This window comes from Micropterus dolomieu, linkage group LG09 (assembly GCF_021292245.1).
Source record: "Micropterus dolomieu isolate WLL.071019.BEF.003 ecotype Adirondacks linkage group LG09, ASM2129224v1, whole genome shotgun sequence".
In the NCBI taxonomy this organism is placed as follows: Eukaryota; Metazoa; Chordata; class Actinopteri; order Centrarchiformes; family Centrarchidae; genus Micropterus; species Micropterus dolomieu.
In genome coordinates, this window is record NC_060158.1 from 13,291,038 (window position 1) to 13,318,095 (window position 27,058).

Here is a 27,058-nt window from a genome sequence, read left to right on the forward strand (position 1 = left end):
CTGTGTCCAACCGGATGTCTCAGTCCCTCAGAACACTGCCCTGTCATTAATTTGAATGTTATGTAAAGAGTTGTTTTTGAGCAGAGCTCTTAAAGCAGGGCCAATGATAGCATAATGTTGCATAAGATGCATTAGAGGGGGCTGTCTTGTTGTGTTCTCCATGGTTGCTGATAATGTTTGCGTTTAGCCTCTGATGTGACATGATAACAGTAAGTGAAAGTGACTCGTCCTGTTTAGGCTGAAGGTCAGGATTTATCACTCAGGACACTATCAGTCAACAAGTTCACTTGGATAATAAGACTGCAACGGATGACAATTACAGCCGTCACAATGTTCAGAAAACAATATGATCGATCATATGACCTTACTGTAAGAGAAGCCTGGCAATACAATGACAACACTGCAATCGCATGTTGCAGGGAGCCTGAACACAAAGGCGGCATTTTAATTGAACTACTGTGAGGCTTTGGAATGGCATTTAAGATACACTCAAGTTCATGCGACTTAAAAAAAGGCATCCATGGTATGATTGTGAATGTGTTGATGCACAATATTTCATTGGATGCATATATTATATCCCCACCCCAGCTGTACCTGCATATTTGTACAGCAGACATACTGCATGGTTCATCTTGAGAGTAAACTCAAAGGGTCAACAGCAGGGCTGGATTAACCCAATCTGGGCTCCCAGAGCAACAATTTGCTGTGGGTCCCTATCATGGGCGCCGAAAGAAGGTGGTCACTGACCACCCCACTTTACGCTATTCCACTATACATATTGAATGTACATTGCTGTCTGACGATGTTAATTCCTTGCTAACGCCACCTCAGGTAACCCGAAGATGTGCAGCCAGCTAAACACTGCACTTTGTCTGTTGCTGCAAGAACCAACACAAAAATCTTCATCTACTACCACCATCAGAGGAAGTGAAGACTCAGTGGATAACTTTATTTTTGATGGAAATGTCCCCACAACATCTTGAAAGCTCTTACATGTTTGCGCTAACCATTTTACTTTGGACTGCTTCTGCTTCAAGACTGAGGGCCAGTATCATAGGTCCATACCAATTTCAAACATAGAATCTGTAAAGTAACTAGCTGTTTTAAGCTTTACTTGACTTACATAATGTTCAGCAATGTTTAGCATGGTAATCAAGGTAATAAAAAACGTGAGGCTTTACTGAAATATAAATGTGTATCATCCACATAATAATGAACATGCAGCCAAGGCTCTGAATAAAGAGGCCCAACCGAAGCATATAGAACAAAACTATGAGAGGCCTGAGAAAGGAGCCCTGAGGCACACCACGTACCAGAACACAGAAGAGACAACAAATTTCCTCTATGACAAGTAAAAAGAAAATCAATAAAATGCAGATTCTTAAGTGCTTAAACGAATAAATCATGATGGTGTGATCAGCGCTGGTGTCAAAAGCAACAAGTAAATTTAACACCAGCAACATGGGCAACTGCCAACTTAGAGAGGCTTAGGTGTCAGTGGAAAGAAGCGTGGGTGAGAGTGTATGGCATTAGGCCGACACCTCCCTTTCCACTATGCTGATAATGGACCTAAGAGCAGTGTTTATGACTTCCCATGGCTTAATTAGCCCAAATAACACCTGAGCCATTCTAGATTGGAGCTACTTAAACCTTGCGTAGTGATATCTGAACACGTGGCGTATTTCCCTTTTTATGGACATAACAGCAGAAACAAAGAGCAGAGGGGAATGAGCTTTTGACTTGACTTTGACAATCAATTCTACTAAGAACAAATAAGCTCATAATTAACATGTCATTACAATTTCACAGTAAATGTGGTCAGCAAAGAACAACACTAACTTCAGTTATATCAGTAAACTCATTGGTTTAATCCACATACAGTGCACCTTTGATCGCTCATGATATAACCCTGACCTTTTTTGTGAGGCCATCTGCTTCACTGAATTGCTGCAGGAGCTATTATCTCACGCTTTAACCCAAACCAAGGCCGAGCTGGGATCACTGAAGGGCTGCTGTGGCGAGCCCGCCACCCCTCTGCTATTATGCCACATGATGTAACCGAGCAAGACCTCTGCAAGACCAGCTGGCTGCCCAGTCACACTGATGAAAACAGAGAACAGTCAGGGATTTTATTGGAAATTCAATTTCATAACAACAGAGAGGGAGACCTGTTATGACACAGCGTGGTTATGACACAGTGAAGAGGAGAGACAGACGGCTATTAAACAGGTAAAAAAAGAGGGCAGGTCACAGTGTTGAATGGCAGTCATGTGTGAAGCTGTTCTAATTTTAGTCGAAGGTCACAGAGAACTGTCTGGCTCGCCCCTGCCAGCTGAAAAAAAGTCTGGCAATTTAGGTGAATGGGATCTCTCTGTCCTCATCTCTCCTGACATTTGTGTAAAATTGTGTGGTGAGTTCAGTCTTGCCTTGCGGTGGCGGTGCATCAAATGAGGCTTTGGCAAGTGCGCAGTTTTCTTTTTACTCTGTTTATAAAACAACTGCAGGGAACACATTAGGCACCATACCACCACCTTCTGCAACTAGTACGCTACATACAAATATGCATGTCATACTTCATTTTCATTCCACACTGAATTCAACAAATAAGACTAGATAAGGTAAGCCTTTATCGATCCCTGGAGGGAAAGTTCTGGTGTTGCAGCAACACAAAATCAGTAAGTAATACGGTAAGTACAGATAAATAGAGAACAGGTAAGAAACATGTAAATAAGTAGAATAAAATTATACTTAATTAAAATGAAGTATAAAAAAGATTTAAAAAAATAAAACTATAAAAAGGCAATTCAAGTCAAAATGACAAGATAAGCAAGATGTATAGTACCCACGACCAGTGTTTTATTTTAGTGCAACAGTGCAGTGATAAGTAGCAGTAAAGACAGCAAAGTATAGTGGACACCATTATGTAATGTAGTGTGATAGGGGATTACAGATGAGACATTATATTACATCTATTACATTATGTATAATGTAATGAAATATTACACTGCATGTAAGCGCAAGACTACTACAAGAGCGTACATTATAGTATAATATAATAACCACAAGAAACTGATTTTAAAAAAGAATTTTGTTTGTCTCTAGTATGGGTAAAGCGCTAAAAAAACATGATACTACATTTTCCATAGTGCAACCTAATAGTGTTGCTTCATTACAATATTACATGTCTAGCTAAGCATTTTTCTGTTACAGATTTGAAATCTTAAGCCCTAACCCTGATGACATCACCAGGGATTTCTATGACTTGTTTTTTATCCACCCATCTAGTGTATCATTTTTGTATATAACATTTGTTTATGTAAGTAGCATAAAGGGATCTACAACTTCATCTTGTTATACATCCCAGTGTCATAAAAAATAGTCCTCATTGCATCTAGCAAAGTGATCTTCAGGTGTAAAATTAGTGAGTGCCCCTTTAAGAGCCCTTCTCAACTCATCTACTTAGTTATTTCCATCTCCATCTGGTGTGTTGCCTAATAAGGGATATTATCAATATTGTCTTTAACCTGGATTCACCACATTAGGAAAAGTTGTCAGTGTAAACAATCAATGGGGAGCCTTTTGGCAAACACATTTATCAATGTGTCATCAAACCAGCAAGGGGCAGGAAGTGTTTACGACTGTCTCTGCAGCCACACAACCACCAACAACAAGGCTGACACACCGCTTAATCATCGGCCATGTCGAGTGGGGGATTTTAGCTCCATTACTTTGCCCAATCCTCTCTCTTTCTGTCTGTGCCTCCATGCCAAAATCTCTCTCAGTGCTACAATAACGCACCATAAACAACCCCCCCGCCCCTCCAATCCTCCTCCTCTCCTCTCAGTCCCGATGCGAGCTGATGCATGCCACGGAAGCAGTGACGTGAGTTGTTTACTTGTAGGTCGCCGCAGCAGCACATCCAGCAAGGCTTATGTAACTCCACTGCCAGCTGCATGACAGCATGACAGGCCGTTTACTGCAGAGTGCGTGCCCTTGGTATGGGGGTGGGGGGTCTTATGCTGCAGCCTGCATCACCCACTCCCACGTAAGCACAGGTGCATGCAGTATACAGTAGGCTATAAACAGACAGTCAACCAGCTTTCCTCTCCACTGCACTACACCGTGTGTGATGTGAAAACACAGCGGGTTCACTGCCGGAGCACATAGTGGCTCCAAAAGGATCTTCTCCTGCCCCTCACATATCCCAGGATCCTCCACTGCAGCAGCAGCAGACAGGTAAACAACTCTGGCTGGCGTAGTAGCGCCGTCCAGCTCATCATGCACGGACACATGCCGCCCCCTGTTGGCAGCAGGAAACGAGAGACAGTACCATATTTGGGCTGGCGATGAATTCAGGAGTGTATTTTATTTTCCCGATCAAAATGAGGTTTCCTATTCTTAAGAAAGCATCACAATACCTGAGGAATCTTATATCTGTGTTTAAATAAGAAAAAAAATCATTAAGGGAAACAAACAAATTACAGGTGAAATTTTTATTGTTTGTTTTTTTGGTACATTGCAGCAGAAAAACCTTCATATAATTTCAGGGTTACAGGAGTAGGCGCTATTACATGACATGTTGTAGGAAATAAAAGATATGTTAACTAAATAAAGATAGTTAATACCTATAGAAGTGAGAGTCGACAATAAGATGAAAAGAAAACCTGTCACAGATGATTTAAAAAAATGTAAACAGGCAGTGAATCTTCCCACCATTTCATTCAGCCAATCTTTCAAATCTGGAGCTGTCCAAAGCCTGATCAGTTACTCACTGGTTGGATAATTCTGCTGTCAATGACTCATTCTCATTGAGTCTCATAGTAAAACTTAACATCTCCCTATTCAGCATTTATAATCAACCATGTAATCAGTTGTTTGTCACACACTTGCAAACTTGCACGTCCAGTATTAGTCAACAAGCATAACTTCTTCAATGAAGACATTTTTTATTATCCCAAATGCGTTAATTAATATTTTTTGTATGGTTGTCAAAATGAGGCGTTATAGTTGATTACAAATATATATTGTCAACAACTATAAATTATATATGTTCACAACTGCATTATAGTGAGTTATAAACTATTTATTATATGTTTCATATAAATGCTAACTAGGATGACTTAACGTTACCTTTTCAGATGTATAAATTAGAATACATTCATTTCCATAGTGTTAACTGTACTGATCATTACCTGTGATGAATCATTTTCATGATCTTATTTATTAATTTATCTGTGAACTTCATAAAGGTCCCCCCTCTACATTTCTATACACACACACACACACACACACACACACACACACACACACACACACACACACACACACACACACACACACACACACACACACACACACACACACACACTGAAACATACACACAAACACAAGGAGGACGAAGCCCGTCCACATTGTGACATCTGACTCCATGGGAACTGACTGGGTGTACAGCCAAAGCTACCGTTGCTCTGCAGTTGAGTGTGTGTGTGTGGGTGTGTGAGAGCTAGAGAAAGAGAAATGCTAAAGTGCTGAAAGCTATTGGAGTCATTTGTCGATAGAAAAGTCATTACCATTTGGAATTGGAAGCACAACATGGGAGGACATTTTTATCTTACTGTGATATATCCCTCAACAACTTTACAGTCTTTCCTCTGAGTTATGTTTGTGTGTTTTGTACGAGTGTGTGTGTGTGTGTGTGTGTGTGTGTGTGTGTGTGTGTGTGTGTGTGTGTGCTCTCTCAGGGGTAATTACCTGCTAGAGCATATCAATTTTCCTTTTAATAGTGGAGAGAGGACAAGCACAGGACGGAAGAGAAGCAGAAAAAGAAAGAGTGAAAGATATCTCAGTATCTTTTTCTACACAGTTTCACTATTACAGCAACACACACATACAAAGACACACGTCTTGCACACTGATACGCAGACATAGAGGACACAGAAGAAGTTACCATTAAATTCCAGGAAGTGCGTCAATGTCATGACTCCTTATTCAGGAAAAACAGCAGCCTGAGGTGCATTGTCTTCCTTGTGTTTTACACAGGTGCTTACATACTGAGCCTTGACCCTGACTGCACCCCTCTCTCTCTCTCTTTATTTCTCTCTCTGGTATCACATTGTTCAGTGTCTTTCATCTTAGTTTTTTACTTTGCCAAAGAACCATATTGCCAAGATGGTTCTTTGCTGTACAAGGCTTGTTCCAAGTAAGACAACATTAAGGATTCAAGTCTACATCACGTGCATCCTCAAGTGCATCAGTCTATAATTAACGGCAGAAAGAAAACACATATTATATTACATTGTACAAACTAATAACTAATGAATTAATAACTATTAATCGCTTAGTAGATCACTAAAAATAAAACTGGCAACTATTATTATGTTGTAAGAACTGTTTCAGTAATTGTTTAAGCTGCTAACGCTAACATTTGCAGGTTCCAGCATCTTGAATGTGAGGATATGCTGCTTGTCTTTGTCTTATGAATGAATTTAGTGTTTGTGGGTGCGATGGCCGTCGGACAAAACAAACAATTTGAAGTAGAGCATTAAGAATTGATAAGTGGATAACTACTTTGATAATCGAGTAATAATTTATGTATTTTTTTCTAGCAAAAACATGAAACACTCTCTGGTTTGAGCTTTTTAAATGTGTATATTTGCTGCTTTTCTCTGTTTTATATAATTGTAAACTCTATCTGTTTGGTTTAGACTGTTAGTTGCACAAAACAAGCAATTTGAATATGTGCCCTTGTGCATTAGGGTATTTTTTGCTGTTTCTTATAGGTTAAAATCTCATAGGAGGGATTAAGTTAAAAAGTGTCGTATTCTCTCTTCTAGTCTTTACTCTTCCTTATTTCACCTGTGCTTTATTTGCTCTTTTCTCCTGCCCAGAATATGACCGACACCTAGCAGCAGCAGCAGTGTCAGCAGGGAAAACCATGGCGACGGCCTACCTAGACCCCAACCTGAACCATGCCCTCCTGGGAGGAGCCAAATCAAGGCTGAGCGCGGGGGGGTCGGACCGAACCATGGCCGGCTCCGTGGACAGGGTTCTTAAAGTCTACCACCACTTTGAGACCAACACTGAAAACAGCTGCTGGTCCTCCAACATCAGATATGGCGATGCAACTGATGTCAGAGTAAGAAGAGACACGTAATGCTTTTGTCCCACCATGTACTAGTGAATTCATGGTGACACCCCCAAGGCAATTTGTTCCCCTGAAAGACATAAATCTTTACAAATGGGTCACAAGTATAGAGCTTCATTTTTAAAACAAAACTAAGAGTCTACAGCAATGCTAGCAGATCTTTGAGGCTGTACTTACGTAAAGTGGTGGTTAGCAAAATGCTAACATCGGCATCGGCTTTTAGCGTGCTGATTTTTAGTAGGTATATTCATCATGTTCACCATCAATAGTTTTGCAGGTATTTGGTCATAAACCAAAGTACTGGACAAATTACTTTTTTGATCTGATGATAGAGCTGCTGGATGAATGTTCTGGGCATCACCAAATTCATCCTTTGGTGAAAATGTATCCCTGGTTTAAATTTCACAGGAATCCATCTAGTATCAACCTGCTGAAAGTTCAGGGGATCACTTAAGTCAGTAGGATTCATCCTCTGGGGACAATTAATGTCTGTGCAACATTTTCATGGAAAATTTGTTGAGCTATTTCAGTCTGAACTAAAGAGGTGGACAGAGCAGACAGACCTTGCCATTCTTAGCCTTTTTAGCAATGTTAGCAGCTTGGCTCAAAGTATTTTCCTAAAACAGCTTGGCACTGTAATACTTAGCATATAATATAGCAATACTTATATATGGAATTGGCTAAGTGTTTGTGGTAATGAAGGAACATGTCACCCTGTGTAACAGTGTGGCTCACTGTTACACAGTTTTTAGACATTGGGGTCTTTTCATGGACTTTGTTATCAACCCGTTAAATACAGAATATCTCCAGCCTTATTCTACCAAAACTGAACCATATAACTTTTACAGTGGTACTATTTGTAGTTCATGACACTATCTCTACCCCGTATATGTTGCTGTTTACCATCAGCAGTCGTTTATTCGTTATTCCACAGCTCAAGATCTAAGCCATCTGCTCTGATAAAGGACACTCGCGTAATAGAAAATATTTTGCTAGCAAATATAACCTCTGGGCACATTCTGTGTGCGTACGAGTGTGTACTAGAGTAGGTTTACTTAGCAGCATGCTTTTAGAGCTGCTCCCGTGACGCAGAAACTACTTAGCACTGCTCAAACTTTAGTGGCCATACAGGATAAGTCACTGTAAATGTTCTCTGCTCCCTTTCTCCTTCAGTATCTGGGTCAGACCCCCTAGCATTTTACATGGCAACACACGGTGCTGTGAGCATTATCACGCGCGTGCGTGTATGATTTCTGTCAACTTGTTTGGGTGGGAATGTCATGTTAAATTGCTTCAAGTCACCTACACACATACACATGGATGGATTCCTGCCCTCATTGACCTGATGAAAAAAATGCCAGACATAAACATTAGCACAGTTGGCACACTGAGGTATGGTAGACTGACTTCTTTGCAGACTGGCTAACTGTTTTTGTCTACTGGGCATCTTTGTGTTATTTAGCACTCACCACACTACACCAGTGCTAAGACTAATTTATACTTTATCCTTTCATAATATCAGTCTTGAGTCTCACAAAAATAAATATTTTATTGCCTTTTTTATTCTTTAAACAGAGATTATATAACTGTGCAAAGGAAGTGGGATATCACAGTAAAATTGTTCACTCTTTGTTTCCAGGGAATCATCCAGAAGATTCTGGACATTCACAAAGTGCGCTGGACGTCTTGTTTTGGCCTGCGTCTCAGCAACAGCCAATCCAGAGACCAGGTGCACTGGCTCCACCCCGATATGGGTGTGTCCCACATCAGAGAGAATTACGAACAGGCACGACCAAACGAGGAGTGGAGGTGAGGGAAGAAGATAGTGTGTGTCTCATGACTTGTCGATATACTAATCTAACATATCGAAGGTTATGTCAAACACAGTATGCTAAACATGGACTGTATATAAGAAGTGGACATGGTCATTGTGACCTCACCCATTGCTTTGTGGACTGCCTTTTTGAAGCCTCGAGTTTGGCCCTTAGGCCGCCGTCATGTTGATTTTTTTGCAGCCATCGGCACCGGACATGACCGTATTTGGTGGAGCTAAAGGCTGTGTGTGGAGCTAGCTAGCTTGCTTAGCTAGGTGTATCTATCGTCATTTTAACCAGGTTGATAATTTTGTCTAGTGAACAGGCTTAAAACTAAATGTTCTCACCAGACAAAGGGAACAGCCAACTCCTAATGAGCTTTTTCAACAGCGCTGAATTTCCACAGTGCTGTGGGTATGAGTTACTCTAGCCTGATTGACAGGTCGCCATGGTAATGACTTGTCAATCACAGATAATCGCCCTGAAGCGTATTCTGCGCATATTCTGCTTTACGGTCTATTTTCCTCTAAATGTGACCATAATTTACTAAATGAACATCATGTTGAATTGAAGAAGACTTAAAACTAGTGATTGAGACCATAAACTCATTATGAAAATGTTTACTGAGGTAATAAATCAGGTGAGAAGTAGGGTCATTTTGCCATTATTTTTTCTAATGGAACCGGACTTCTTTTTGTAACCAGAAGAGTCGCCCCCTGCTGGCCGTTCTATAGAATGCAGGTTTAAGGGACTTCTGCATTCGCCTCACGTCTCTGACCGGAAGCTTCCCGCTTGATGCTAAAGCTTGTTCAGTGTCACCGCTCATGTCCGACACAGAACTGTTGCATTGCAGTGATTTGATTGGATGACCTGATGAGTGGTTGCAAAGGTGCTGTTAGACCTGGTTTTGCTCTGTGAATTTTAGCTGCATGCGGACAGGAAATAGTGTGGAAAAGTGACCATAAACTTTGGGCGTTAGCATGGCTAGCAGGCTAGCAACAGCAGTCTGGTCCCCGTTCTTCATAAAAATGAATGGGGAGTGAAATCTGGTGTGACCACACCTTAATTAAGGCAGCCAGCAGGCATCACTTTATCCCAACATTTCTTTCCAGAAGATATAGAAGCTGCATGTTATCGTTGTTTAAGTTGGAATATGGTATTGTTGCATAACAACTCTCACTCTCCCTTTATTCATTTCCTCTGTAGGTATGAATTAAGGATCCGGTATCTTCCAAAGGGCTTTGTGCAGCAGTTTATGGAAGACAAACCTACACTCAACTACTTCTACCACCAGGTACACACACACACAAAGAGACGTACTAACACACAAAGGCACCCAGACACACAAACATGTTTCATTTTCTGCCGGCACTGAGACAGATGGCACTGCTTGAAGGGTGCCTTTTGGTAATCTAGGTCAGAAGGACTGTTTGGTATTTGTGTGAGATAGATGGCTTGCCATTTGTTGTTTGTAGAGATAAATGTTTTAATAAAGATATATTTGCGGCCTGTGTTTGTGTCTCCCAGGTGAAGAATGACTACATGACAGAGATTGGGCATCAGGTGGAACAAGATGTAGCTCTCAAGCTGGGCTGTCTAGAAATCAGGTAGGATGGCTCTCATTCACAAATAACTTACATCTTCAATATACAACGAGACTTCAAACTACTAGAATTCTTTATGTTTAACGGCTATTTTCTTTTTTTCATGATACCTTCAACAGTTTATATAGTTTTTTTATGTATTCTTCCAACATTTGTCACACATACTTCTTATACTAATATAAAAAACAATAAATGTAATTCTATTTAATTTGAGTGTGCTTTTTTTATGATTAAAATTTAAAACCTGGGTCGTCGGCATCATGATGACCCCAAAATGTGTTGGTATAAAGATTTTCTTCACACTACAAATGTTGCTTTTTCCCTTCTCCATGCCCGTTGGATGAAGTTGTACCAGAAATCCTGGCTCTGCTAAAATTTAAAACCTGATTAGTTTTGGTACACATTTAACAAATGATCCCTTTTAATAATGGTGTGTCTGCAGTGAATGGATCTGACCTTGCTCTCTCTGTGTCCCACTGGTTTTTATTCCAGGAGGTTCTTCAAGGAGATGAGGGGAAATGCCTTGGACAAGAAATCCAACTATGAACTACTGGAGTAAGTCTTCATGAGCAAAGTTCACTTTCAGTCCAGCACACAACTTTTCTGGTACACCATATTACTCCGCTACCTGGTAATAAGTTTTGTAACCCAGCAGAAATAACAGAAAAAAACAACACACTATCTCAGTTTTTGATTCATGGTTACTCTTGCAGTTCCAATGGATTTCGCTAAGAGTTTGGGAATTGCACGAAAGTCTGGGAACATTTAAATATTGAAATAGTTGTTCATTTTAGTTTCAGTCCAACTGTGATTTGACATGCTTTTACATTAACTGGTGCGAAGACAGCCTACCCTCTAGCTCCAGTTCCTATATTCAACACTGTGTTTATTCAGTTACATAATCACCCCATGTTTAATACTTCATTTGTGTAGATTTATTTGGTATTGGCTGCTCTGTCGGTGTTGGCTCTCCGGTATATGGATGATGACGAAGAACATTGACAAACTCTGGCCCTAACGAGGCTCGGCTCTTACATGGTCTGATTCTAATGAGCTGCCCTCTTCCAATGAAGTCTTTCTTCCTGTCCGTCAGCCTAATGAGCTCTCCAATTAACTGAGAAGAATGCCCACTGTCTTTCCGCCGATATCTCTTTGTCTCTCTTCCTCGTCCTCTCAGTCCTTCTCTGTCTGTCTGCCGCTCTTCTCTACGCTTTCATCCTCTATATTTGTCTGTTTTTCTCCTGTCTTCTTCTCGTCTTTGTTTTTTTTCTCTCTATCTCTCCCTCGCTGGCTCACTCTGCTGATTAGAAAAAGATGTTGTCATGCATATTTTAAAGCAGCGAGAGAGGGAGAGAGGGAAAGCGCTGTTGGGGCTTTGATTCACCAAGCTGACAGTTGGCCATAAGTGTTCTTGATGAAATTCCGTGGTTGATCTCTGCCCGTACATTACAGGTAGTGTCTAGATCTAGTCGGTCCTTATTGATAGCCATTGACAATTTTGAATTATTGGTGGAAAAGACAGTGAGAGTCTTATTTGTTCAGCTTTAAAAAATTCTTCTTTTTGTTCTTCTGATAGCTAAAGACCACAAGTAAACCCTTTTATTTTCTAGACGTTTCCTGGAATGAGCTTTAATTTCCCTTTTTTGCATGTTCTGTAGGTTATGCTAGCAGTTAATTAGACTTAATTAACTGAGAGTGTACCAATTGAATCTCTATTTTTCCTCTAATTTGTAGCATTACATATAGCTTTCCAGGACATTATTAGGAAATAATTAGCAAATTACTGACCCATATTTGCATTAGTGTGAAATTGGTAGGTTAATTTGTTTTGCTTGTATTTGTATGGTTCAGGAGGACAAACTTCTGACTGGTTAGTCCCTGTTATACAGCCACTGAACATATGAGCGTGTTGAAAAGATCAGCTAGCTGTAGTTGGCTGCAGTCCTTTGTTTTTAAGGTTGGCTTGGTGTGTCGTCTTTCATTTCATTTAATGTATCTGTTTGTGCTTCTTGTTGCTCCTGTGGTGGACACAGCTTTGATTTTTGAGAGAGAGAGAGAACCGTTTTAGGGGATGACATACAACATGATTTATAAATTTGTCCTTTCGTAGACAAGATGATGGACAGCCCCAAGTGAAAATAATAGTATTTACATGTGTGTTTGCCATAGAGCAGAATGATTTAAGCTGAGACAGCTTAGTCTGGCAGTTTAGACAACCACAAGGCAGCATGTAAAAGTTTATTTATAGCATTATTTATTTATTTTTTCCTGAGATTTAAAACATACTCGACGCCATCTGAATTGCTCTTAAATTAAAGTACACCACCTTCTGATATTTGGCCTATGTTGGAGAAATAGTAAGCTATCAGCCTTTCCCTTACTCTCTCCACACTGGCTGTCTCCTCCTCCCCTTCTCACTTTTCTCCAGAGTAGTTTGAGTCATTAGCTAGCTTCCTCTTTTAGCTCTGCACATCTTTCTTTGTCTTTGTGGTCTCCCTTTTTGTACTTCTCCCTGCCTCTCTCTCTCTCTCTCTATATATCTCTCTTTCTGCTCCCTCTGTTTTTCCTCAGCCTTGTCTCTTAGGAAAAGATGAGTAGTGCTCCGTAGTCAGCAGTTAGTCATAGCTTTCTGTTTTCTGTTTCTTGTCTTGAGTTGCCTGTCTGCCTAACTGTATCTGTCTGTAGCTGTTGTTGGTAATTTCTCCACCGAGGAGAAAAAGAATCTGCCGAGATCAGATAAAGACAGAAGTGCTTGTCAATTAGCATTCCTCTGTGTTATTAGAGCATGATAAACATTCTTCTGTATTTCTCTCTGTATCACTTTCCAGGAAAGACGTTGGTTTGAGGCGTTTTTTCCCAAAAGACCTGTTGGATTCAGTCAAGGTGAGAATGATTAAGTTTTCAACTGAGATCAAAGGAGAGGTTGATCACACAAAGTACAATGTGTCACGTTGCTGAAACAAATACCTTATTTACTCTCTCCTCTTAAAATATTGTTCAATAAGAGGGTTTCTGATCAAAATATTGGTGTCCTGTAAGTATGTAATGGTCTACCCTCACTCAGCAGCTGCCATCACAGTCACTTCCCAAAAGTAACCAGAACCTTGTGGTTCTGTTGGCAGCTTCATAGTGTAAGTGAAGGCTCCTCTAAGCCAATTCTTTGAATGTGCTACTTGATGTGTTGTCAGGGCTTGTCTGGTCTGGCTGACAGAGTGTGAATCAGTCCAAGACTCAGCAAAATTGAAATGAAATCTTGGCTAACACTGAAGTTTACATGAATAGAAATGAGTAGCAGAAAGAATTGGAAAAAGCATTAACATTTACCAGAAAACCCACTATGAGCTGTATTTTGATGAGTGAAACAACAGTGAAGAATCCATTTTTCTGTTAGCTTCACTCTTGATAAGGTGCCTTATCCGTTCATGTATACAATTACAACTAATATACAGTTACACAACCTTTTTGATATACTGAATGTAAACATCATATCCTGGTCACAGGAACATGCTTGCTAGAGTATGCCAATAGAAGCCGGGGTACTGTTTCATGTAAACCTTATAACCAGTTAATTAGTAGTAAAAGTAATAGTATTTAGTTAGTAAAAGGATTAATGGTGTAATGATTTTTAGGAGGAAAGAGACACACCCGCAAGCAGATGATCAGAAATCTGGATACTGTTAGTGATCATGTGTACAGAAACACGAATAACCAGGTTTCCCATGTTCCAGGTAAACAGCATACCTTGTATAAGACCAAAACTAGGATAAGACTCAAAGCCAGGATACTAATTTACATGTAAATCTAGTAAATGGTAAAATCACGATGAATTAAAAAACACAAAATCTAAAGTTTGTCGACAGTACAGGATTTACACAGTATTATTACCTGCTTAAATGTAACATGAAGCAATATTTCTTACATAACAGGTCCTCTAAATCAAGGTTTCTACTGGAATGTGTTTCATATTGATGGTAGCAGAGCTTCAGCACCTACCAGTTTTACAGTTATAACATTTACATGGTAAATAAAACTTCTGTGTTAGAAAAGGCAAATTGCTTAATTTGTAGATTGGCAGATTTTTGGTTGTGTATGTTTGTATGTGATGGCTGAGGGCGTGTTCGCATACTGAGCAGTGTCTGTGTCATTGATAAATTTACGGCACGCGTATATGGGGAGGGTCTTGGTGTTGTGTGCATGAAGGAAAGGCCCAGTGACCCGAAAAGGTCTTTATGTCAGCAGGCGGGCAGACAGATGCTCGGCAGAGCGATATAAACTAACTGTGTGTGTGCGTGACCCTCAGGTCCCACTTTCTCTTTCCAACAATGAGGAGTGACGGGGAGGCATCAATGTGCCCCCCCCCCCCAGTCTGTCAGGCCCTGCTGACTCCCCCCTCATCAGCTGCCCACCTACCAACTTCACCTCCTCTGCTCTTTCCCTCATGATCGGCTCTTCTGCAGACATGACAACATGCACACGCCCCTTGAGGCCTGTTTTAGAAGCCACGAAGAGGCACACAGTGACACACATGTGCAGTCAAACATCCATAAATTGGCACATCTGACTTGATTGTAGATGCCTGGCCAGTGTTGTAATTTAGGATGTCGACTGCAGCAAAACTTGTAGACACAAAAACATACAAAAATAAGCTTCCAGGTTAAAAAAGTTACCCTGTAATCTATTCTTTAGACAATTTTTTCACATTGTCTGGTTCAAGCTTCTTAATTTTAAGAACATGATAATAAATCTTATATCATTGGGTTTTGGACTGTTGCGATTCAGTTTTTATGGCACCAAACGATTAATTGATTACTCAAGAAAAAAAAATCGAAAATGAAAATTACCTCCAGTCCTGTTGAGATGGTTGCATCTATCTTTGAGTAGTTTTGTATGCATAATTATATCATATATTAGCAGTAAAAAAACAGTCATGCTAATATATGCAAGTGTTTAACACATCTGCTCTTATGTACATACATAGATGTGCGTTAGAGAAGGAGAGAGAGACAGAGCGCAGCTGTCATTTGCGCCTCTGCCGTTCGCTCTGGTGAAAGAGAATGGTAGTCATTTAATGGGATTATTCACCCTCAATGGACTCTACTTACGCAAGCACATGCACTCACGCACACACACACGCACACCCACACACAAACCTTAGAGCAGATGGCTGTGGTTGTAAACAGTGACTGATGTGGTGCTGTGGTGACAGCGTTATAAAGAGCAGAGTCTGTTCATTTATATTGACAGGCTGGGGAGCAGGTTTTGTAACACTGACCTTTAGCGGCTTTAGAGATCAAAGTTTGAACAAACAGCCCTGCTTGAGCTGAGGAGGCTGTGTTATCCCTTCATCACATTCAGTGATTTTTGTACTTTCTGCCCTGATGAAGACCTGGTGAGGTCCAAACCGGTCTGTGTTTTAACCAATATGATATATAACCAACTAAATAAAGGCTTTCAATATAACTCCTGTCCTTGCTCTGCCTGAGAGAGCTTGAAGAATGTTCTCTTTTCTCTGATAAAGTAAATGTAATCCGTTGTTCAAGTTTAGGTAGGTCACTATGACACAACATAGTATTGGACTATTCTACAGTAAAGACTTTTTTCCACCAGCCTCTACAGCTAAGAAAACAGAGACCTACTACACACAGCCCTCACCGTGTCTTTCCTGAACTCAGTTGCTACAGAGATGGTCGGCTTGATGATGGGGAGGGCGATAGCCACTCGCAGTACTTCCTCTCAGGAAGGGTGGACACTTTGGACTAACCATATTCCCTTGTGTCTAGATGTGTGTGTGTGTGTGTGTGTGTGTGTGTGTGTGTGTGTGTGTGTGTGCGCGTCGTGGAATTCTAGGAATTTACACGCTGATCCTATCAAGAGCACGAAGAACACATTAGCACATACACATTATATTCTGTAATCACGTGTGTATTAAGACATCTGTTGAAAACACACACACACACACACACACACACACACACACACACACACACACACACACACACACACACACACATATAGTTGAACACACAGGCACATGTAGATCATTCTGCACTCAAAAATGTTAAAAGTTAAGGACACACAGAGGGGTTATACACACTGCACATCTTCTGATAATATGATTTTTGGGCCTCATTAGATCCACCTGAGATCAGTCAGTTGCTTGTGTCTCAGTTACATCTGAAGTCAATAAATCAATGCAATTGATTGTTTTTTGGTTGCAAATTTAAATGTTAAACTCTTTATTTTGAGTAGAATGACCTTAATGTGGTGAACCAGTCTACTGTAAATCCATGTACACTTTTTAAAGCCTGGGATGTAGTGCTCTAAATCTCCTCTAATCTTTTATCTTAATCTATATATGGAGAGCTATTTATAGTTTGGGGTTGTCTGTATGTGTGCCTGTGTGTATGTATTTTCACTAAATATAGTCCATAGTGAGTTTGGATAATACTGTCCTCTATATACATTTTATATATATGTCTGTGCATAGATATGAATAGAAGTTCAACATCATATGAAGGAGGGAAAGGGCTTTATTTTGTCAGGGTGAATTCCTCTTCATATAAATCAGTGTTTTTAGATATACATCAGATGAAGAGGATTATATATGAAATTATGTGTGTGTGCGCGCATCCGTGTTGCACATCTTTATGTGTGTAGTGAGGAAGTATACAGAGGATTGTAAATGTCAGAATAATGTTCCTAGATTGATTTTCTTCCCATCAAGCTCCCCATCTGGTAACTCTGGTGATGTATAATATCAGGTCTGAAAGTGTGATTGTGATGCCAGCAGGGAAAACACAACTAACACAGTAAAAAATGGTATGCATTACATGTAGAGGGAGCTTAAGTTACACTACAGATGAATGGCTTTGATGTTAAATTGAGTGTTAACTAACGGCACCAACGTGTCTTTGTTAAGATATTGATCAGAACTAAGAGTGCTTCTAGAATGAAGTGGCAAGGTCAATTTGATTGGAACGAGAGTGGCCTATTAGTCAATCAGTCTATTCCCCTCCCTAGTGTCACTCTACACACACTCACAAACACTGCACACACGCATCCCGTCATGCCTCCTCCACTTTCTTCTCCCAGCTTTTCTGGTCACTCCACTAGATGATATTTTAAATATTTTTTTGTAATTTTCTTTCTTTCCCCCTCCCAACGCTCTCCTCTCTTCAGGCTAAAACTCTTCGTAAGTTGATTCAGCAGACGTTTAAGCAGGTAGCCAACCTCAACGATGAGCAGTGCATCCTGAAGTTCTTGGAGATACTTGCACCAATTTACCGCTACGACAAGGAGTGCTTCAAATGTGCCCTCGGGGTAGGTTTCTTCCATCCTTGCCCCCACTCTGCTGTGTACTGAAACTCTGAAAGCTCTGGTTAGTTGTGTTAGGTTGACCCCTTTTGGTGACATCAGGTCTTGCATGTAACAAAGATGTGGCGCTTTGCTGTGTCTTAAATTGTATGATTTATGCTATGAACTACAAATGAATGAAAATCTGGATTCTTTTCCTCTATTTCTTTTAATCAACTTCTTGTTCTCTCTCTCCTGTTTTTCATTTCTGCTCTCACTCTCTTCCTTTTTTTTTTAACTTTATATCCCTCCTCTTCTCTCTTAACAGTCCAGCTGGGTGATCCAGGTGGAGTTAGCTATCGGGCCAGAGGAAGGGATCAGCTACCTCACTGACAAGGGATCCACGGTGAGTTCCTACCAAGACCACATCGTACTACACAGCCAGGTTTAAGATAGGTTATCTTAGGAATGACCTCTGCTTGTAATGTTCTTCATCTAAAAAATATTTCAACCAAACTGTGCCACAAAAGGTAGCAAAAACTTTAAATGAAAGTACAGGCTCGACTCCTGAGATAAAGATAGCCACAGATATTATTCTGTCATTTGATTATGAATATATATGGATAGGGTCAGCATGGTCTTCATGCTTTAATTTCCACTCTTTCTGTGTTACTCTCTCTCACCAGCCCACCCATCTAGCTAACTTCAACCAAGTTCAGTCTATCCAGTACTCGGCTATGGAGGAGAAGGACAGGAAAGGGATGCTACAGCTCAAAGTAGCCGGAGCTGCTGAGGTATGTCTGTCTGTCTGTTTGTCCATCTGTCTGTCTGTCTGACTGACTGACTGTCTTTTTGTCTAGATGTAGAAATTTGCTGTAGCGGTACATTTTGTTTTAAATCTAAATAGTGACCTTTTAACATTTTAGCCACCTGATTTCCATTTATATGTAGCTCCATTATTGTTTAGTCTTCTGTGATACTATACTGTATAAAAGGACAATGCCCATTGCACCTCTTTTTATCTAATCCATCTTTATGACATATACACTTTCCCTCAGCCTGCCTCATATTCAGGTGGTAAATTTCTACCTTTCCCAAGGTTAGTTTCACCAAGAGAAGAGGGTCTTATGTGAAGTTTATGCACAGCAATACTGGAAGTTATTTTTCTCCACTCAAAAGCAAGTTTTGATGCAGAGAGTGTGTGTGTGTGTGTGTGAGTGTGTGACTGAGATGGACACAGAAATGAAGTAATGGTTTTCCATGTATAGATTCCACATAATGGTTCGACTCACAGAGGAAGCCGCTGCTGTATGAGTATTTCTGTTTAATTGGGTTTTACAGTATTGGATTTACTTACACACACACAAACACACACACACACGCGTGCGCACACACAGAGAAAAATACTGTGAGAGGACTTTTCCCCTGACGTAAGGAGAAGCTGGAAACCCCCACTCTGCTGTTGTGTAAGTGTGTGTGGGTGTATTTGGAGATAATGGCTCGTTGTAACGGGCCTGCAACTGTGTGTGTCTGTGTGTGTGTGTGCGCAGCCTCTCACAGTTACAACAGCATCATTGACCATGGCAGAGAACTTGGCTGACTTGATTGACGGTTACTGTCGGCTCGTCTCCATGGAAACTCATTCCTTCATTGTCAGAGTTCAGAAAGGTATGAAGCGGTAGATCCCTCATTTCTGTCCCGTCTCTTCAGGATTATGCAAAAATATTAAAATACAACCTTGTACACCCTGTAGTTTTGTAGAAACTGTAGACAGGGGCTAAATAAAGTGGGACTGATTTATTCTTAAGCTTTCTATAACGTCTTTCATGCTGGCAAAATAGCAAAAGCTTCTTTGGACACTGCAACAATCCGTATTGCTAAATTGTTATATCAAGTACTGGAGTGTCTGTAATTAGTTTGCTGTGCTCCACTTATTTAATACAGCACCAGTCTCCTACTATGGACATGTTGTATTTTAAATGTACATATTCTAATGCTGTATGAGGAATTAATTCTTTTGTTGGAGCTTTTGTACTGTATGTAAGGTCCTGTGTTCCGTGTATAATGAGTCATAAAACATGACCTGCATGTAGTCTTATACATTTATTATGCTTCATTACTCACTCTCACTATGTGTGTTTTGTCCTCTAGAGGGAGAAAGAGCACTGCCTTCCATCCCAAAGTGAGTACCTGTCTCATTCTCAGTATTGTTACAGTAAAATTAACATCTGTAAAGTCTATACACTGACTTATATCACAACTGTAAGTGATCAGATCTGTAATTTCTGTCTCACTCAAAGATGGTTTGTTGCCTTTGTGAGGAGATTTACTTGTGAGCTTGCCAGTCCTGTCACACAATTCTGAATTTTTGGAGACAAAAAGTTAAGTAGAAGTTCAAACAAAGTGTTTGCTTATAACAGTAAAGGGTTGACATAATTTGCTTGGTATTGTAGTTTGACAACTAGATTTAGGAACAAATTGCAGGTGATGTAAAATAATACTATCCAGTATTAAATGTGTCTCCTGAAACTGATGTAAGTAGTGATGAAGTGTGGGACAGCTGCCCGTACAGCTCGGTGTGAAACTACAGACTCTGCATCATACATACAAAACCATCAGTGGGAATGCTCCTCTGAGTACCAAACTCAGCCTAACAGTTAGGCCAGGTGCTTCTAGTAAATAATGTAGTAATAATGTAATAATGTATTTTTATTCTGGTGCTGCACTGTGGACCAGCTTTCCATTAAATATCAAGTTGTCAAAAACAAAAGAGGGTAATGCTTTATTAGTCCACCTACAGAGTATTTGCAACATTTCAACTGGTTTTTGCTTTTTCTGTAGATGTAAAACAGATTATCAGTATAGTTTATGTGACAATTTATGAACATAACACTAACCAAGATGGTTTTTGTGCCTAAACCTAACCAAACCAAACAGTTCTCAACTAATAACCTGCTGAAATGTTACAAATATTCTATAAACAATCTGTAGGCAGACTATCCAAGTAAAGTGTAAGCGAAAGACACTTTTAGAGGTCAGGGTATTGCTCAATAAGTAAGGTGACTTGATTATTATATGATTAATGAATTTTTTAAGATTGTGGTGTTATAGTTTATGTTGCATGTTTTGTGTCTCTCATTAAAGATCTTGGAAATGTGTTGGAAATAAGTGTAGTGCTGGAACAAGTAGCTGAATTGACATTAAATTAATCGTCAACAAATTTGATAATGGATTATTTCTGTTATTATTTTTCAAACATTCACTTGTTCACTTCTCAAATGTGCTGATATGCTGATGTTCTCTGTTTCATATCATGAATTGATTATCTTTAAAGTTAAGACATTATCTTGGTCTCTGGACATTTTATTTGACTGTTTTATGACGTTTTATAGACCTTTTGTACAAATAGTCGACAGATGTACCTATAATGAAACTAATTGTCAGGCGCAGCCCAGTGGGCTTACATTAACATGGTAGTTCAATGTGTCCATAAATAAATTACATCAAAACTCAAAAGACTAATCAGTTTAAAAATGGTTTCAAGCCCAAACTGATGACCCATAATTAAAATTTTTTTTTTCTCTTAGAAAAAGAGAAAAACTATACAGGGACAACATAATACATGGTTTGTTTTGGCTCAGAACTGCAAGGCCTTAAAAAAGATTTCTAGGGGAAACATTGGTAGTTTTTATTGCAATGTGCAGTTTATGTAGGTAGGTTTATTGTCACAATATAACAAGTTATAGAGTGAAATTGAGTTTTGTAACTCCCTTCTGCTACATAGCAGACAATATACATTAATACAGAATCAAACAATGTGTTTGTTCTGTGACTGTAGAAGCCTGGATGTTGTGCGTTCACATTCTGTCCGTTGCTCAAACTCAAACGCAACCTTTTGCTTATTTTTGGTCATTTCAACTCAAATATCTCTCTTTTTCTCCACTCTCTCACTCTCTCTCTCTCTGGTCAAATAAGGAGATAAGTTTAGGAGCCAAATATTTTCCACTTACGGTTTTTAAACACTTGGGTAGTCTCCTCCTCTTTCTCTTGGTCTCTCCATCTATGTTTCTCTCTTTTTCTCTCCGCCTGTTGTGGTCTGAGATGTAAAGCCCGTAGTAGAGCTCAGATGTAACAGACGCAGAGCGCACGTTAAGGGCAGAGAGAGAATTGGAATAGTGAGGGTCAGTTTACAGAAGCAGTTTTCAACTTTAAAAGTCACAGACATGTAAGTGAAAGAGGCTTCAATTTAACCTAGGTATGTAATGTTTTAACTACTTTGAAGTTTTTTATATTTTTATCTAATTTGTTGTTTGTTTACTTTTCTCCTCTTCACTAGAGTGTCCAATAATGAGAAAAAGTTAGAAGCAGTCAGGAGTGGAGTAAGAGCTATCTCTGTCTCAGGTAAGATCAGACACGGACAAATCAAGATGAACACACAGTCTGATTGCTTCCTTGGCTCCAGCTGCTGTCTTTCTTTGTGGCTTTCCATATCCAACATCTGTTTTTTCTCTCACTCATTGTTTTCCTCTCTTGGGACTGCCTCTCCCTCTCATCCCGTCCACTCTGTTCCCTGCTTTCTTCTGTTTACTTCCTCCTCTCCCCCTCTGTACTTGCATCCATTCATTGTGTGTTTTTTCTTCTTCACACTCTGGTCTTCTTTCCTGCCTGATTGGCTGCAGACCTAGTGACATCGACACCTCCTAAGCCAACCAAGGCACGGCGTTTCCTCCTCCCCTTTGTCTTCTGTTCAGATTCGCCGCCCAATGGTATCCTCAGCTCTTATTGGACAGTTAGTGGAGGAGCGTATCCGCAAAATTGTGATGTGGTGGAATAAAATTCCTGATTTGATGAGTGTGCATATTGTGTAATGTTACTTTGCATTAAAAAAACACAGATGGTGCACAGAAAAACCTCGGAGACAGTAGCTTATCGATGAAATCTGAAAGATTGCGCAATAAATACATTTTAATATGCAGGAGTTGAGAAAAACATTAATTATATTCAAAATATCAATGCAGTTTTGGCAGCTATTTCGGATTTTTTCCTATTTTTAATGTAAAGTTAAAATTGCTATGTGGATGGATCACTTTTATCAGCTGCATCACAAGCTGTCTAATTTTTAAGGATGCCCTCTTCTGCTAAACTGTCTTTGTCCTAATTGCCTGGTTGCTTTGTCTAATTCAGTCCTACGCACACACTCAAACACACATGCCTCAACCACAATAACTGCTTGTGTGTTCCTGCTTATAACCAAGCCAGTGCTCTTTAAATAAGACTTGGAAACAAATGGAAAAAGACTGAATTGCGCAGTGCTGTCTAACTGAGAGTTATCTCTATAAAACCCCAGGCTTATGTGTGCTACTGAAGATTTTCCATTTTCCTCTTTCTAAAGCACTTACTTTGATTTAACAGAATAATGTGACTGGAAGAAGCCAGTACTGACAAATCAAGTCTTAGTTCAGAACATGCCTATTTTTAATAATTATTTTCAGTGTTTTATGCCAGTTAATTAAAAGAGGCAGAGCTTAAGTGGCCAAGTGGTTAGAGAGATCGTTCTTCCATTTAAAAGATCTGGGTTCAACCACGAAGTGTCTGCCCTGTTAAAGTGGCCTCAAACAGGCGATCAGCAACCACTTCGGGATGGAGTTCTGTAGCTAGGAAAAACCTATTTACATTACTAGCATTAATAAAAAGCACATCAATGTTATTGAGTGTTCTGCCAAAATGTTTTCCATCTACTGTATATAAATGTCCTGCAGCAAGGCTGACATACTAAACTGATCAGTACATGTCCTTGTGTCTCTATCTATGGCTTTGGCAGCTTTCCTCCATAGCTGGCAGGACTGCTCAGAGACAGTTAACAAATGATCCAAACCTTTTCTGCTGAAGGCTCTAAAAGTGACATGTTGTCATGGTCAACATCCTACTTTCTTTTCTTTTTTTCCCCCCAATTGATTGTGAACTACTGTAAGTCAATTTAGCTGGTAATATTAGCTTTACAACGAAAGCTTTGTTTGTAAAGCACCGCTCTTGTAGGAGACAGTTTAGCAGAGGTGTTGGTAGGTGTTTTTTGTAGGCTTTGGACACAGACAGGCTAGCTAGCTGCCCCTGTTTACAGTCATGATGCAAAGCTAAGCTAACCAGCTGCAGGCTGTATATTTACCGTACAATCATGAAAACGGCATCAACCTTTTCATCTAACCCTTGGCAAGAAAGCAAATAAAACGATATCCTAAAATGTCGAGCTTATCCTTTAAGAAGTGCCGCTGTGTGGTCTCTCTACCCTGTTTGGGTTATGATTGATCAAAACTGCTGTATAGTTCCACTGCCCCTGAGAATGAAGTACACTCAAATTTATCAACCCATGGAGGTCTGGATTTGGAGTCACACTCAAAATCAAAGTGGAAAACCACACTACAGGCCGATCCAACTTTGATGTAATGTCCTTAAAACAAGTCAAAATGAGGCTCAGTAGTGTGTGTGGCCTCCACATGCCTGTATGACCTCCCTACAACGCCTGGGCATGCTCCTGATGAGGTGGCAGATGGTCTCCTGAGGGATCTCCTCCCAGACCTGGACTAAAGCATCCGCCAACTCCTGGACAGTCTGTGGTGCAACGTGGCGTTGGTGGATGGAGCGAGACATGATGTCCCAGATGTGCTCAATTGGATTCAGGTCTGGGGAACGGGCGGGCCAGTCCTTAGCATCAATGCCTTCCTCTTGTAGGAACTGCTGACACACTCCAGCCACATGAGGTCTAGCATTGTGTTGCATTAGGAGGAACCCAGGGCCAACCGCACGGTCTCTCTCAAGGGGTCTGAGGATCTCATCTCGGTACCTAATGGCAGTCAGGCTACCTCTGGCGAGCACATGGAGGGCTGTGCGGCCCCCCAAAGAAATGCCATCCCACACCATTACTGACCCACCGCCAAACTGGTCATGCTGGAGGATGTTGCAGGCAGCAGAACGTTCTCCACGGCGTCTCCAGACACATGTGCTCAGTGTGAACCTGCTTTCATCTGTGAAGAGCACAGGGCGCCAGTGGCGAAATTGCCAATCTTGGTGTTCTCTGTCAAATGCCAAACGTCCTGCACGGTGTTGGGTTGTAAGCACAACCCCCACCTGTGGATGTCGGACCCTCATACCACCCTCCTGGAGTCCGTTTCAGACCATTTGAGCACACACGCCTGCTGGAGGTCATTTTGCAGGGCTCTGGCAGTGCTCCTCCTGCTCCTCCTTGCACAAAGGCGGGGGTAGCGGTCCTGCTGCTGGGTTGTTGCCCTCCTACGGCCTCCTCCACGTCTCCTGATGTACTGGCCTGTCTCCTGGTAGCGCCTCCATGCTCTGGACACTACGCTGACAGACACAGCAAACCTCCTTGCCACAGCTCGCATTTATGTGCCATCCTGGATGAGCTGCACTACCTGAGCCACTTGTGTGGGTTGTAGACTCTGTCTCATGCTACCACTAGAGTGAAAGCACCGCCAGCATTCAAAAGTGACCAAAACATCAGCCAGGAAGCATAGGAACTGAGAAGTGGTCTGTGGTCGCCACCTGCAGAACCAATCCTTTATTGGGGGTGTCTTGCTAATTGCCTATAATTTCCACCTGTTGTCTATTCCATTTGCACAACAGCATGTGAAATTGATTGTCAATCAGTGTTGCTTCCTAAGTGGACAGTTTGATTTCACAGGAGTGTGACTGACTTGGAGTTACATTGTGTTGTTCAAGGGTTCCCTTTATTTTTTTTGAGCAGTGTACATGAAATCTTAAAAATATGCTTAAAACATCAACAGTCATTCAACAGGCTGTGTTTTGTCCAGCTGTGTTCACTGATCAGACCGGTTCCGTTGCCCGCTCGTTCAGCTCCAGGTCTGGTGCTGATTCTGGTCCCCCTCCCCGGCAGCATACCCCAATGGGGCCCTAGCCTCGGCCTGAAAGACCTTTTCCTCCCGGTGTCCAAAGCGCCTATGTTAGTGGTGTAAACAAACACCAGCACTCCCCTGTACTCTGATCTCCTAGTACAGGTAGAGTCAGCTATTAGAACCGCTAACTACCTAATGTCAGAGATAGCAGTCCAAGAGCAGTACGTGATTTCTGTGTTAAAAGAGAAAAGGTCTGTGTTGCAACAATACGCTGATAGTTTCATTTCGGCCCTAACAACAAGGCGCAGCTTCCGAATGGACTTTAAGGTGTTTATTGTTTTTACTATGACTAACTGACCAATGAAAACTTGGTTGACTGAGACTCTTCTCATTAAATAATGGTTTAGGCGACGATGAGGGGGGCAGCCCTACTGTAAGTGCATACTGTTTACATTACAGCTTGACACTGATTCTGCCTTTCATACTGTTGCTATTTCTTACATTAGTTAATTTCACCTACATTTGTCTGCACAGCATTAATGAAAGTTGTGAACTCTGCTTTCTTCACTGGAGATATTGTGGATCTTAACTAACTGCTCGTTGAGTGTTTGGCTTTGCAGATCCTGCAACATCTCCCATGTTGTTTCAAGGCTTTTCATGCTCTAACCGCTTCTCTCTTCTCTCTCCCTCTTTTCTCCGCTCTGCCTCCTGCTTGTATCTCTCTCCTTGCTGCTTTCTCTCTCTCTCCACATTCTCCTCCTCCTCTGCTGTCCCGTTTCCTGCATGCTCTCCTGGACTCTGCAGAAGATCTTAGCGGGGATGGTAAAGTTATGCCGTTGTTTAATCTCTCTGTTGTTCCGTCTTTATAGTCCTCACTCCACCAACACACCGCAACCTCCCAGGAAAGGGTTGCGTGTGTGTGCTGGTGTGTGGGTTCATATTTATGCACGCATTCCTACATCTTTAACAGTGGCGCCATGTGTGTTTGTGCTGTATTATGTACAGAATGAGTGAAATAGTTATTTAGCTGAATGTGTTGTTTCTCATGTTTCAGTGAATGAAAACATGAAGACATCCCCACTAGCTCTAATGAGCTGGATCTGTTAGCAGCTAGAGTGGTTTACTATTTTAGTATTGTTTTTGGTTTTCAGATGTTTGTGTGCTTTTTTGAAATATGTCTGCTTTTAACAACAAGCAGAATTTAGAAATTAAGTGGTATTTCTCTTTAAGGGAACTTCTCCGAACTGTTCTATCTCTCCTCACACACAGGCTTCAAACACACACACACACAAAATCATACACACGTGTACTAGCATACATTCATACACACACACACAC

At 40.8% G+C, this 27,058-nt stretch overlaps 1 protein-coding gene across 14 annotated transcripts in view; it reads left to right on the forward strand.

The window, feature by feature from the left end:
* ptk2aa (protein tyrosine kinase 2aa) overlaps window positions 1–27,058 on the forward strand; it is an 84,327-nt gene that overhangs the window by 36,302 nt on the left and 20,967 nt on the right. For 8 of the 14 annotated variants that reach the window (XM_046059783.1, XM_046059786.1, XM_046059790.1 and 5 more), the window contains 13 exons: window positions 6,888–7,135; window positions 8,784–8,953; window positions 10,165–10,252; window positions 10,486–10,565; window positions 11,055–11,117; window positions 13,391–13,445; window positions 17,742–17,882; window positions 18,184–18,261; window positions 18,542–18,649; window positions 19,406–19,523; window positions 20,007–20,037; window positions 22,192–22,256; window positions 26,525–26,542. In XM_046059783.1, coding sequence (XP_045915739.1) covers window positions 6,888–7,135; window positions 8,784–8,953; window positions 10,165–10,252; window positions 10,486–10,565; window positions 11,055–11,117; window positions 13,391–13,445; window positions 17,742–17,882; window positions 18,184–18,261; window positions 18,542–18,649; window positions 19,406–19,523; window positions 20,007–20,037; window positions 22,192–22,256; window positions 26,525–26,542 — 1,263 coding nt within the window. Of the gene's footprint in view, window positions 1–6,887; window positions 7,136–8,783; window positions 8,954–10,164; window positions 10,253–10,485; window positions 10,566–11,054; window positions 11,118–13,390; window positions 13,446–17,741; window positions 17,883–18,183; window positions 18,262–18,541; window positions 18,650–19,405; window positions 19,524–20,006; window positions 20,038–22,191; window positions 22,257–22,534; window positions 22,622–26,524; window positions 26,543–27,058 lie in introns of all 14 variants that reach the window. The other 6 variants (XM_046059785.1, XM_046059794.1, XM_046059787.1 and 3 more) reach the window with 2 other exon arrangements.